Source organism: Cimex lectularius, unplaced genomic scaffold, assembly GCF_000648675.2.
Source record: "Cimex lectularius strain Harlan isolate CLEC.00 unplaced genomic scaffold, Clec_2.1 scaffold45, whole genome shotgun sequence".
In the NCBI taxonomy this organism is placed as follows: domain Eukaryota; kingdom Metazoa; phylum Arthropoda; class Insecta; order Hemiptera; family Cimicidae; genus Cimex; species Cimex lectularius.
Window position 1 is genome coordinate 1,256,196 of NW_019392634.1, and position 15,038 is coordinate 1,271,233.

A 15,038-nucleotide genomic window follows, 5' to 3' on the forward strand; every position below is an offset into this window, starting at 1 on the left:
GCAAACAAAAGTTGTTGAAAATAAGACAGATTGTAGTTTTATCGGCAGTATTTCGACTGTGGAATTTGATATAGCCTAATTGGAGTTGTAATAAAAAGAAATCACGATGGCCGGATTGCCATAGCATCTCGTTTCTCTGCAGAAACGGTCCGACGGGATTCCAGAAGTTTTTTTCCCAACTTAGTTCCCCTCTGTGCTATTTTGCCCATTAAATCCTTCATAACCTCGTCATCCACCGGTAGAAATTATCAATCCTGAATTGAACAAACGTCAATACAAAATACAATTACTATAAAACTTAGTAGTTGACTTTTTACGTAAAAACCATGTGTGGATCCCGTCCAAAATTCAATATTTATTCATTAGTGCTTTAAAAAAAAATCTTTCTTTCAAGATAATTTGTAGTCTTATCTATTGCACACATCATGGCACAGTCTTTTCGTTTAATTAATTATACCAATTAATTTACACAACCATTTTCGTTTTTATATAATGACTTCTCGTGGGCTTTTCTTGTTTTATTTTGTATTCACACAGTGTCACTAAACCGACCAACCCATTCAACTGAAGAAGAAGAAGCAATTTTTCGATTTTGATAATTAGTTTTAATACGATTATTATCAAATAAAAATAAATGAGTGGGTTTTTTCAAATTATCATAATCCTATATTAGCTTAATAATTATTACGGTCGGAAAAAGGACAATGAAAAGAAATATTAAAAAAAAAGAAGATTACTTTGAGGTCGTGAGATGCGGTCTGGTGTAACGAAGTTTTTAGAAAAACTTTTTCTTTATCGTGCCAACGTTTCGGTCTTTACTGAGATCATCTTTCGGGCTTCAGAAATATATGTAGGATGTAGGAAAAAAAATTCCACATCCTATATGTATTTGTAAAATTTAAAAAATATTTATAAATCCCAGGCTCAGAAGATGATCTAAATAAAGACCGAAACGTTGGCACGATAAAGAAAATATTTTTCTCACGATCTTCAAATAATCATTAACCAACGGGCATTAAACTCCACACATAAAAAAAACAACCTTTTGTAAAATTTCAATTAATTAAGGTTTTTAGTTGAGATAAAAAAGTCAGTGTCAGAAGCGGGATTCGAACCCATGATCTTCGGCTAGATATCCACTTGTCGCCGAGAATCAAATAGATTACACGACCTTTGAAAAATGGCAAAAAGGAGGAAAAAATCAAAAGGTGGGGTTTAGATGGGAAGTTAGTGTCCGAGGGGATCGAAGCTCAAGTGGTAGAGCACCGGCGTATCTAGCTGAAGGTCGTGGGTTCGAATCCCGCTTGAGCACTAGCTTCTTTTTTATTTCAACCAATACCTTAGATTAATTAATTGAAATTTCATTCTAAAACCAATAATGCCATAAAATAAAAATTAAAAAATCGATTTTTTCTGGAGATGTTTAAGTTTTCTTGTAGAAACCAATAATTTCAATTTATCTAACAAATTTTTATTGTTTAAAAATCAACACAATTTTTTTTTCAATTGATTAAGGTTTTTAGTTGAGATAAAAAGTCAGTGTCACGCTAGATACGCAGCTACTCTACCACTTGAGCTATCGTGACTTCGATCCGCTCGGACACTAACTTCCCATCTCAACCACACCTTTTTTCCCTACTTTTTGCCATTTTTTAACGGCTAGCAATGATACCTCAAGTGGTAGAGCAGCGGCGTATCTAGCCGAAGGTCGTGAGTTCGAATCCCGTTCGTGACACTGACTTTTTTATCTCAACTAAAAAACTTAATTAATTGAAAGATATTAATTGGTCAAGCGGACCACGAAAAGTAGTGACTTTTGTAAAATGAATATTTTATACTAATTTTGCGATTTGAAACCTATCTGCGAAAACCCATGTAATATAATGGGTTTTAATAATATAACTTACACTTATTTTTTTATTATATCGACGATCCTGCCCGGATTGAAATTTATTAAAATTTAATTCGTACTCTCTGTTATCCTTCTATCTGAAGAGTATAAACAATCGTCCAAAAACAAACAAAAAACCAGTGGCCGGTGTAAATAAATAAACTGTAAATAAAAAATTACAGCCTGACAAGGCAATAACAACCGACTGTTCTAATAAAGCAATATTGTTCTAAATTGCATTTGCTTGATATTTACAACTGCAAAATATATGATTTACGTGATTTGTAAAACCAGCTCAGTAGACAATGCAAATAAAGTTACAGATTGTACTAAATATATCGAATTTAAAAATTAATTATAAATCTAATCTATTTATTACTTGGAAGGAAATTGGGTGGTTATTCGCAGGGCTTGATAGGTTTTTCAGAAAAACTGCTACTTCTTAGTTAATACTTTTTACAAGTAAAGTGAAAATTTACGCAAAACTTTTCTACGCCCTACTTTAACTTTTGCAAACTTGATTGCTAAATCAAGTTAAGTTGGAGTTTTAACTGGGATTAGCTTCATAGATCCGCCAAAGAGCCCCAAGAAGGCTTAGGGATTGACATTTGGAAGAAAAAAAATACAGTTTCAATAATCCGTGTGAAAAAATTTCGAACTTTTTCTACCGTTTCATTTTTTTTATGTGTAAAATTTAATATCGCTTAGAAATATGCGTCTAGACGTATATCGGATTAAAAGGGAGAGTAGGGAGAAAGACCGCGGTAGATGTAATTTACCACGAGCCGGATGAGCAAAGGATGGCACGTATATCAATAAAAATAATGAGCCTGAATTGATTCGATGAAAAGAGCAACAGGCTGCAAGGGTTCCTCGGCTCGGGGAAAGAATTCTAAGTAACTTAGCTTTGAAGAGTTTAAGCTTTATTCAATGCACATTCTCAAATTTCCCTAATATTTTCCAGAAAGAACGTTAAAAACTCTCATCATCTTTAAATACATTAGACTGTTTTATTGATATGAAATGTATTTTTTGAAAAATTGACCATATGCCTTAAATGATAAATGGTTTCTTCTGACTGTACGTCTTAATTGAATTATTTCCTTGACACTACAACTGTATATACCAAATCTAATTTGGTCTAAATTCATCCTCTTCCCGTTTGAGAGCTACCACGTACCAAATTCTGCCCCTTGTTCGCGACCACCTACCAAAGGACAGAGGGAGAGGACGACGTGATCCAACTACAAACTCCTCTCATCCTCTTAAAAAAAAAAAAAATAAAATAAAAAAGTGTAAATAATTACGGAAGAAAAATTAATCTTTGTCCCTCCAGCCCAGAGTAACCGGCCTGTTAAATAAATCTTGTTATACCTGTTCATTATTATTATTTTCTATTTAAGAGTTCTACCGAGAAATTAGCTTTAGCGTTACAAGTCTAAAATTCGAAAGTTCTCAACCGTAATTTTATGGGGATCAAAATTCATCATTACATATACATTCAACCAACCATTTTCTATTTACCTTCGGAAATAATTGATTGTCATTAGTAATAAAGTGTCAGTCACGATAGCTCAATTGGTATAGCAGCGGCGTATTTAGCAGAAGGTCTGGGTTCGAATCCCGCTCCTGACACTAACTTTTTCATCTCAACCAAGACCTTACATAAGTAAAACGAAGTATATCTTCACTTAAGCTCTGTGTGGCCATTTCATTTGTCGCCGAGAATCGAATCCTGATTACCCGACATTTGAAAAATGGCAAAAAGGTGGGAAAATTGGAAAGATAGGTTGAGATGTGAATTTGGTGTCCGAATGGATCTAAGTCACTATTGCTTATGCGGTTAGAGCAGAGGCGTATTTAGCCGAAGCTCGTGGGTTCGATTCCTGCTTGAGACACTAGCTTTTTTTATTTCAACCAATACCTTAGATTCATTAATTGAAAGATGTTATTTGGTCAATCGGACCACGAAAGCTAATGGAATTAATTAATAATAAACTTTTTCTTTTTCCAGGTGACATGGGCTAGTCTGCTCGCCATGGTGCCGGTAAGTAGAAGTGAAGTATGAAATTGACGGAATTATCAATAATCCTCTGAGCCTGAGGAAAGCAGATTTGTGTAATTGTGTATGAGGAAAGGCCTCTTATCGTGACCCTCCCAGGCCTCAAGGATAATTGTCCTTTGATACATTGCTAATTCACCTCCCTGTATCATTTATTTCGGCAATGCCGATGATACATCAAGCAATTGAGTAACGAAGAAACAAAATTATTGTTCTATTGTTAAATTTTATTACATTACACATTCAATAACACACAAAACGTATTACACATAACACGTCGACATGCATCACTTCAGCAAGGAACACACTTACCCGATGCTACGCCATGCGACGCTACCCGATGCTACCCGACGCAAATCCAAACTCCGATTTTCCATAAGGTTGCATTACCCCCGTGCACTTCTTCCCGATGCTATGCCACGCTAACCTACCCGATGCTACCCGACGCAAATCCAAACTCCGATTTTCCATAAGGTTGCATTACCCCCGTGCACAACTACTCGATGCTATGCCACGCAAACCTACCTGACGCTCTGCGATCCCCACTGTCCAGATTTTCGTCGGATCACATCGAGTACAGTCGAAGACAAAAGAACCAGACACTCATATTTTTATTCAAACTACATGTATTATTGTCGTTATATTATTTACAACATACTTATTTCAATATGAACCAAATTAACTGTGAGTAAAAATTAATTAGTTTTTATTTAAAAAAATAATTTTAATGGTTTGGTAGAAAATTAATCAAAACACCGGAATACCATTTTTTGATATAATGAATTTAACTAACAAATTATTGTACTCGCTTCGGCGGTACATATACTAAAATTGGAACAATTTATTACACGGTTTTGCTCATAAATTTAATTAACAATTTATTTCATAGTTTTGCTCGTAAATTTACACCATTTTCGTCGGGTAGCATCAGAACACTCATATTTTTTGTAGTTTATTTCAAACTAAGTACATGTAATTTTGCCGTTATATTAATTACAACATGTTATTTCAATGTAAACCAAATTCATAAGTTTTTATAAACATTGTTTAATTATGATGGTTTATTTAAAACAATTAAGTTTAACAAACAATTTATTAGATGGTTGTGCTCATAAAATTTAACTAACAATTTATTACGAGGTTTTGCTCAAAATAGTGCATTAAGAACAAAAGATGCGTTGTGATTGTGATAGTGATTATTGTGATAAATGCTGTGGACTGTACGCGACGTGTGCTTGCGTCGGATAGATGTGCACACCCCACCAAAACGTGGCAAGGCGTCGGGTAGCGTCGCATGGCGTAGCATCGGGTAAATGTGTTCCCGGCTTTAATCTTGGATTCCGTCAGGTGAGGTAGACCATTCTACTTATTCCACAATTTTATTGTTTCTTCATTATTATTTTTTAAAGAGAGGTTACTAACTGATACTCATTCATACTTACAAAACACCCTTGTTTTCTTAAAAATCGCAACAGAGGAGCCGACAAACTGCTTGTGTGCCCAAGGTCGCTTTATATAAGATTTCAAGCCTACTCGTTCCCTGTAAGGGGCTAAGACATGACACTCTTAGATCTGATCTTAGAGCAACCTTTCTCGAATAATTGTACACCTGCTCGGGTTTTGACCTAAAAGGAGGTGTCCGTATGTCAGAAGGGTATGGACGATTCTCTAGGGGGTTAGCACGATTTCGTTTCAGACTCTCGGAGAGACATCGTTCAGTCGTGGTCTTAACCGAGGAGCTTCTCGGATGACGCGGCCCACAGACGATGCCAAAGCTCTCTATCAGAGCATTCTCAACTGTTCGCACATCTGCATCGCGGTAGATCGGTCTGGAGAGCGAGACGTCCCAGCTTTCGTTGCCCTCCGGGCCGAAGTGGCCGGATCGCATTCAGTTCCATTACATATCGGTAATGATCACGATCATTTGCCTTTTTAACTGCTTATTATTGACTTATCATTCTATAAAACAGCAGTGTCCTTACAATAAGATTTCCAATACTTATTCCCTTTTCTATGAAATCATTTATGTCATTTATGAACCAGGATAAATAGGGATAGCAGACATACCTGTTTCAAACTACGGTCTTCTTGAAAGGTTAGTGACTGAATAAATTTTTGTCGGATGGATGCGAGTTGCTGTATATTTTTCGGTTTACGCTTTTGGTCTGTATATATTCCCTTGTTTCGTCTGCTGAACTCTAAATTACACCTTTACCGATCGTTATTTCGTTGGATCATTATTTCAGAAACCTATGTCGATGCGGATTTTGTGAAGGTTGTGAGTTGTTAAATATTTAAAAGCAGTTGTAGAATGAATGCAAGTGGCTGAAGGTTTGCCAGGATTTACTCCTTTATCAGTGTAGTCCGCGTCCATAAGTTTGTTCCGATTTACTGTCTTCTACCTCACTACCTTCAATCGAGGGTTTGTCCTTAAAATTTAAAAATTAAAGAGTTAAAGGGGTCTAATGATTATTGTCCAACTGACTAACCTTTGTACATTTTATAAACATGTAGAAAGACAAAATAGACAAACATGGACCAACGACTGATGATGACGAAATGCCGAAACAGGTTTTGACATAGTAAAAAACGCGAGCATAAGAGAAATAATCAAACTAGAGGTCAGCATCACACCTATCTCAAGAAAAAATCTTAAATCTTTATAATAAACAGCTAAGCAGATAAATTATTACATATCTGGATGGCCACTCATTCTTATGCCTTAGAAAATTGTCAAAGAGGTGCCTCTGACAAAACACTCCTCATAAGATCGGATAGCCAAGCAGCTTTTAAAGCATTGTCATGTAAAAAAATGACCTCTAAATCAGTCAATGCTTCCATAAACTCGAAAACCTGGTAAAACCAAACAATCTGAAGATATCTAGCACCACGACACAAAGGAATTTTGGGAAGAAAAAAGGCAGAGGTGGATCTGCAAGAGCCATGTATCCTGAACCTATTCTTTGGATAAAAAACACAAAATCCTCCATGACAGAATGGATCCCAAAAAGACAAAACGAGAGAAAACTAAACACTAAACTGGGGTGGTAGACACTCTAAACTTAATCCATTTACGTTTTCGTAGTCAATTGACCAAGTTACTTCTTTCAATCAATTATTCTTTGTAACGTCTTGGTTGAGATAAAAATCATAATCTTAATTAAATTCACTAGTTTCGTGGTCCGCTTGACCAATTAATATCTTACAATTAATTAAGGTTTTCAGTTGAGATAAAAAAGTCAATGGCATGAGCGGGATTCGAACCCACGATCTTCGGCTTGATACGCCGCTGCTCTACACTTGATTGAGATGGGAGGTTGGTGTCCGAGTGGATCGAGGTCACGATAGCTCAATTGGTAGAGCAGCGGCGTATCAAGCCGAAGATCGTGGGTTCGAATCCCGCTCGTGCCATTGACTTTTTTATCTCAACTGATAACCTTAATCTTAATGCTTAAAGAATTTTTTTGACAGATAGGAGAGTAGGTGTAAGTAGAAGGTAATATGTAGCCAAGCTTTGCTAACCGTTTTAAGTCAATGTACACAGGGAAGGTGGAATTGTCAACAACGCGAAACACCTGCTGGAATCGATTAAAGTGAAATCCAATCTGATTGCCTGAAAGTAGATGAATTTAATTTTGGAAAGATTCGTTTAAGAAAAACATTTTTAATTACTTAACGGCATTATGCAGATAATATTGTTTGATTATTTAATATATTGAATATTGGTAAATAATAAGTATAATTAATTTAATCCAAATTCCTGGACTTCGTACATTTGTTAAAACTGTCTTTTTTTAACTCTACTATTTTTTCTTTTGTTTGTTTGAACTTTTGGACATCAGTACAACCTGAGGTAGCATCCGCACATTTGTTCACCGCTGGTCCAACAGACAGATAATTATTTACGGATGCCTATAAATTGTCGTGTCGACATAAACACGGAAATGTCGGCAAAGGGGCTGCTCGAAACTAAGGGAGAGGCGTGATCTCCTCATTAAATCGAATCGCTCACCGAAGCCGCTAATACGAATTCTTAGTATAATTTATGGAAAACGTATGGTGATTGGTGGTTTCCGAAGAGATTAATCAGGTTTGTATACCAATGGGAGCACACCCCGCACTCAGCGTATTGTGTGGTAAACAACACCGATACAAAGTTTTCCTTTTCTTTGTCAGACACCGTTTATTATTAATTCATGAGGTTGTCACTGCTCAATATTAAATAACCATACAGAATGATTTTAACGGGTTATTTTTTATTAACCAAAACACTGGAAGGACAGAAACTATGCTCAAGCGTCTTCCCGAATGTGGCTCAACCCCTTGATAAAATGTCACCAGGGGTTGTTGTTCAAGTTGCAACGGGAAATTCCACAGCAGTTTTTTTGATTCAGCGATCATACCTGGCCCACAGGAGCTTCAGAATTACTCGGGTACTCCATCGGCTAAGAGAGATATCAGCGGGAGTGCCACAGGGCGGTGTCCTGGTCGTCTCCTATAACTTATATTCGCGAGTGACTTGCATAGAGAAGTTTCGAGTACAGTGACTGCATTTGCGGATGATACCGCCATCTTGGCTACAGGAGACAGTGTTGAAGAAGCAAACAGCTCTCACAGTTGTCTCTAAGTGGATACCAAGGTGGCTTCAATTAAATGAGTCAAATTATGTGCATGTAAACTTCACCAATAGAAAGATTGTCACTATTAGATTGAATGCAGCTAGGGTAACCTATGCAAATACAGCGAAGTAACTTGTATGACCTTACATTCCAAACTCAAGAGGAAAGAGCACGTTAAGAAAAACTGTCAAGAACTCAAAATCAAATTTCGGTTAATATACTGGCTCCTCGATCGATATTCAGAATTGAATACTCACAGGAAGGTGCTCCTTTACCAGCAAGTTTTAAAGCCTGTATGAAATTATGGCATCTAGCTTTGGAGCTGTACCAAGAAAGCTAATGTGAAGATGATACAGACGTTTCAAAACAAAATGCTATGGAGCATTGTGAATGCACTGTGGTACATTCGCAACGACGATCTACATGGGTCCTCCGAGTGGAAACTGTGAATCATGAGGAAAGGCTTCACCGGCATCAAAATGAGCAAGCTCTCCAGCTGTTGGGACAGCGAAGAAGTAAGAAGATTGAAGAGAACGAAGCCTTTGGACTTGGTGCTCCGCTAGTACTGTGTTCTTATCACTTGTGTTCATTATGGAAAAAGTGCCGTGAGATTTGTTCTCTTGATTGTGGTGGTTAGTTCGTGAACTAATTACTTCTTAATGTGCATTATGCATTAAAGTGGAGTAACTAGACGGGTATGTACTCAGTTGTTATCGGCCAATAAAAACATTATAAAAATAAATTATTAATCAAAACACTGCTCTTTCCGAAGTATACAAACATTCGTTTATTGTCCGAAAAAGCTAGTATTGTTGTAATTAGCACAAGGCAAAATATCGAAGACATTAAAGAATCTATGATGATGATGATGATGAAAGGAGACTTGGAAGTGTTAATTTATGTTCCCAAAGCACTGCAGCCTTCTGGCTTATTATACTATCCTAGTTCCTTAGTTCAATCTGCCGATTCGATCCTTCTTTTAATGAGTACTAGGTCATTGAATATCGTTGGTACAGTTACTTTCTCTGGATTGTCTTTGTATCCCAGGTCTTCATTGCGGGGTTGTCTCAATTAGAAGTTGATATTGTTGCCTGTTTTTTTCTCTAATAAGTCACTAACCTTTGTTGCCTGTTTTTTTCTCTTTAATAAGTCACTAACCTTTTTTTTTTTTTGCGTTATGAACTATGCATATTAGCCATGTGACAATTCATATATGTGTGTTCAAATTTGGGGGGGTTATTGTGAAAAAAGGGCCAGAGGCGACGGTGGGAATCGAACCCACGACCGCGGCGTGAGAGTCTCTCATGCTAACCACTCGGCTACCGCGGTCCCCAAAGTCACTAACCTCACTACCAACACGTCCTCAACAGTCCTTTTGTCAACGAACTGATTCCAAAAGTTTCACGCTAACCTCTCGAACCATACTAACTCTATTGCTCGAGACCCGCTGTCCCTTTAATTCCTCATACTTAGTGTCATCATTGGCTTGTTTCTCTGGCATGTGCTCTCCGGGTGCAGTGCTGGCATTAGTGCTGGTACTGTGACCGTGTGAAAAACGAAAACAAAAATATTTACTAATGTGTATAAGGCACAAATAAAATAATTTAAAAAAAAGTTATTTGAATAATGAAAGTAATAATTGTATATACACCCTATTTGAACAATAACACCGCTAAAGTGATGCTCTACGTATGGAATTCTATATAAAATCGGAATAGGTTGACTTTCTAAGAGGCGGAATTTTCCCAGAACATCAGCAATGATTAAGCAGCCGACATAAGTCCACTCGCGGACCACTTGAACTTTTTTTCCCATTTGCCTCGATAGCCCTTCAACCTTCTCGGCGAGGTACCGTTCTGACCGGAGTCAGTTCTTTCAACACAACTTTTTTATAGAGTTTTAGGATTAGCAGTAAGTCCGAGTCATGACGGCTTGACCTTTGGAATGCTCCGTTCAAGGATGAACGCGTTCAAGTCTCATTTTTGTCACTCTAGTCCGTTTAGTTAGATAAAAACTCGAATAAATAATGAAAAATTGTAATACGTGGATTGTTTCAAATATATAAAATTAATTTATAAATGGCGCTTCACGATTTCATTAACTCTCCGGTCGGCTGTTGGAGGGCTCGAGAAGAAGCGAAGGGAGGCAAAAAGCCGACTCGGCGGTGTTAACTAATTACATGGTAGAAGGGCGGCGGAGACGGGGTAGGTAAATGACAAATAATTGCTTTTGCGGCATCTCCTCTTCCCATCCCTTCGCCATCAGCGGAGTGCCCTTCTCGTCCTAGTGCTAATGGACTGGGTCAAAGTTCACGGATTTATTAATTAATTAACTCATAATAACCTCTTCAAAGTGCCAAAACGTCAAAAGGAGAAGGGATTCTCAAGTGGATTTTTCCCAGAGAGTTTGTAATTCTCTTACGACTCTTGTGCAATTTATAGGAGGCTGTTAAAATCCAATGGCCCATTAAAATATTTAAAACTGCCGGCTATCTAATTGATTAACAAACCGCAGATGGTAACCGCTCAATAATAGAAACTTTACTAACTTTGAAATCAATTTCAACTCAAAATAATCGCTTTCGGATTTTTGTATCATGAAGTTTTAAAACGACCAATTAAAGTGGTTGTCAGACGTTTTGTTGAAATTTATGAGAAGATTATTCTGAAGTTTTTATCTCATCCCTGTTCCCTGTTTGGCATCTCTAAATTTTGCAACCCTTTAAGAAGGATTTTATTTTGGAATTATCGTTTAATAAATAACAAAAAAAAATGTGCAGGTTTCGAGGTTACTCAAACGCATTAAGGCTTTGCGCATCCTCAATGAGAAACTGACTGTTTCATTATAACACTACACAGTACGAGTAGTCGCTTAAGTTGGTCCCAAATGTGTTCGACTGTGTTCAAATCTGGATTCGAGCTGGGCACACCCAACACTCAATACCAACCTGATTCAGGTAGTAGGTACACAATACGTGCTCTATGGAGCCTGGCATTATCTCTCACCGATATGGGGGTCATAGTATAGCATGTGTGTAGCTGAATGTATTTATCAGCGAGAATGCTTTATAAATGGGTACGTATGAGAACAGGCAGTTCGAAAGTATATCCAAGTTCACTAATTTCGTGGTCCGCTTGACCAATTAATATATTACAATTAATTAAGTTTTTTAATTGAGATAAAAAAGTCAATGGCACGAGCGGGATTCGAACCCACGATCTTCGGCTAGATACGCCGCTGCTCTACCATTTGAGCTATCGTGACCTCGATCCACTCGGACACCAACTTCCCATCTCAACCCCACCTTTTGAATTTTGAATTTGAAATTTGAAAATTTGAAAAATGGCAAAAAGGAGGGAAAATTCAAAAGCATCTAGCCGAAGATCGTGGGTTCGAATCCCGCTCGTGCCATTGACCTTTTTATCTCAACTAAAAACCTTAATTAATTGTAAAGTATATCTAACTACTTCGACGGTGTGAAATAGGTTTAGTCATTTTTGGTATGAATAAGAGGAGAGACTACCAGCAGAATTTATAAGAATATTTACGAGTAGTGAAAGTGTTTGACTTACTATAATCTGCCCCTTTCCCTACGTGCAATATGAATTTAATAGTGTTTATGCTTTATAAATGGGTATGAATGAGAACAGGCCGTTCGACGGTATATCCAAGTACTTTGACTGACTAATACCTAGGTTTAGTCGTTTTTGGTATCTATGAGAGGAGAGGTCATCGGCGGAAAATTAAGTACCCCGGTGCCCCCCCCCCAATTTATCTTTTATTTGTACATAGTATATTATGTGTGTAGACGAATGAGTGTATTTATTAGCGTGATTGATGATGGATGGAAGGTTACTTTAAATAAGAATTGGTGCGAAAGAGAGCTGGTCGTTCGTCGGAATATTTCAGTACCTCGATGGCCTGTTTCAAGTATGTCTTATGGTATGAATGAGAGGAGTGATCATCGGCAGAATATCGAGTACTCCGGTGCCCCCCACCCACTTATCTTTTATTTGTACATAGTATATTATGTGTGTAGACGAATAAGTGTATTTATTAGCGTGTTGTAAGTAGTTATTGGTGAGTGAATGAATATGGATGCAGTATGTGAAGGGTGCAGTGTGTAACTATAAGTGCCAAATGGATTGTGTGCCGGCGATGACTAGCTGTTAGAGTAAAGTATCGAGTAAAAAAGTTTCATAAAGAATCACGGCCGTTAAACCCCTTTGCATTTCTTGGAAAAGATTTCTGATAAAATCCCGAGGAATTCTTTTTCATTATTAAGAATAGCCGTTTCTAATTCCTCTAGGGTGTTAGCACTTGGGTTTCGTACTCGTCACTTAAGTTAGTCCCAAATGTATTCGGTTGTTCATATCTGGATTCGAGCTGGCCACACTAAACAATCAATACCAACCTGATTCAGCTAGTTATCAACAATGCGTGCTATGTGGGGCCTAGCATTATCCTACATTAGCAGACTCTCAATTCAGATTTGTGGGGCAAAAGGCACATGTTTTCCGATTATGTATTGTAAGTAGCTCTGTGACGTTAGAGATCTTCCTCGCACTATAACCCATTCGGTGAGGGCATCTAAGGAAATAACATTCTCGATCATCAGTGACCCACCGTGGAATGCCCCTGAGAAACCATACAGCGTACCTTTCTCCTTATCGTCTCCTTATGAAATTAAGACCATCTGAAGATTTGAGGGCAACTCTCACCTCATCAGTAAAGAGAACTCGTCCCCGACCTTCTAATGCCCAATTCACATGTTCACTTGAGAATTGAAGCCTGATTTTCTGAGCTGGTAAAAAGATGTCCACGAACCGGCTTCCGGGCCCTTATTTATTTTCAGTGATCCTTCTTGCAGTCCCAGAAGTCATAGAATCTGCCACTGTTTGGCAAACCCCTATTTTCTATTAATCCGTTGGATATATTGTCAAAGTAGAAAGTTTGATTTTTGATTCGTTCAATTTCTAATATTTTCGGAGTATTATTATTTCGCAATTTTCCAATTGTTGCGTACGAGCTTTGTATTTAAATTGGTGCACAGTTTCTAATTGTTAGTATACCATCCTTTCCAACTTCAGATCTGCTTTTGTTAGTTAATATTTAGTTAATATATTAATTTATTTTAATGGTGTTAATTTTATATGCTACGATAACATAAAATCAGTGTGGGCAAGTTGAAGAACGGTTTGAGCTTTTCAACTTTGTTTATTAAAGCTGGGTAATAAATTTCGTTATAGTTCCTGTCACGTCTTAGATTTGGCCGAGTTCATATACAAGTTTTGTCATTAATGCCTGTGCTATTTTGCATTTTAATTATCCACAAACCGTACAGCTATTAGGCCCCTGGTGCCATTGGCATCATAAACCAACGTTCTTTTCTTGAACAAAGGCAAATCAATTCACACTGAAAAGTACAGTAGAGTTAAGAAAAAGTGAATATATAATAAGACAAAAAACCTATTTTTGAAATGATTTCAATGCAAAAGAGTTCCGCGGAAAAAATTATTGAAACACTGAGCGATATTCTGGGGTATTGTGAATAAGTTGTGGTCTTATATGTAATTTATTAGTGTGAATGGCAGGATTTAACCGCAATTACCTCAAGGAATATACAGGGGGTTAATCTAACTTAAACGAAGCCCTGTGCTACCAGAACGAGATTTCTTTATATACTCTTTCCTGGGATATTAACATTTTTGTAATTTTAGTCTAAAATTATTCACATAAAATCGTAATTTCTCAACTTTAGCAGTTTAAAAAAAAAACTGACCTTTATTTCGTCAACTACAATAAATTTTGTACCATAAATAACCACAATAAAAAAAATCTTCTCTCTTTCCCTTATGTCATTGCACGTGATTTCATTTATCTCTATGAGCTCTTCCTCGATTCGATGGGTGAGCTGTAATACTGAAGTTTTCAAAGTTCCCAATATGTAAATCTAATGGGGTCAAACCCGGGCTCATCGCTGGCCTTGCCACGAGAAGTGTGTGTCCAATTTTTGTTACTAATAAATGTTTTTATTAAAAATACGACATGTAAGATGGGTTGCTCTCCTTGGGTTCGTTGCAAGTTTTTCAGCCTCGCAAAGGACATTACGCTAAGAAAAGTCCTAAAAAATGTAAAAGTGAATATGCCCTTTCTTATAAAATACGGCAACCTCGATGAAATCCCCGAAAAGTTTGGTGGAAAAGTCATTGTACGAACCCCCAATTGAGAATCAAGAAAAAAACACATCGGTTTTGCCATATGTTATACATTGAGCGGCTTCTGTGTATTCGGATGCGCAAATTTTTCCACGGAAATGTTGTTATCTTGTGGAAAAATTATTGTAGTTTGCGAATTAAAGGTCAGATTTGTATTTTAATACCTTTAAAGTTGAGAAATTACGATTGTATGTGAAAAAACTGATTTTAGACTAAAATCACAAAAATATTAATAGCTTTGGAAAGAA

At 37.1% G+C, this 15,038-nt stretch overlaps 1 protein-coding gene across 3 annotated transcripts in view; it reads left to right on the plus strand.

Moving 5' to 3' along the window:
* Positions 1-15,038, plus strand: part of LOC106662758 (apoptosis-stimulating of p53 protein 1) — a 478,897-nt gene that overhangs the window by 88,166 nt on the left and 375,693 nt on the right. For all 3 annotated transcript variants that reach the window (XM_014387028.2, XM_014387030.2, XM_014387033.2), the window contains exon 2: positions 3,906-3,938. In XM_014387028.2, coding sequence (XP_014242514.1) covers positions 3,930-3,938 — 9 coding nt within the window. In that variant the 5' untranslated portion in view covers positions 3,906-3,929. The remainder of the gene's footprint in view (positions 1-3,905; positions 3,939-15,038) is intronic.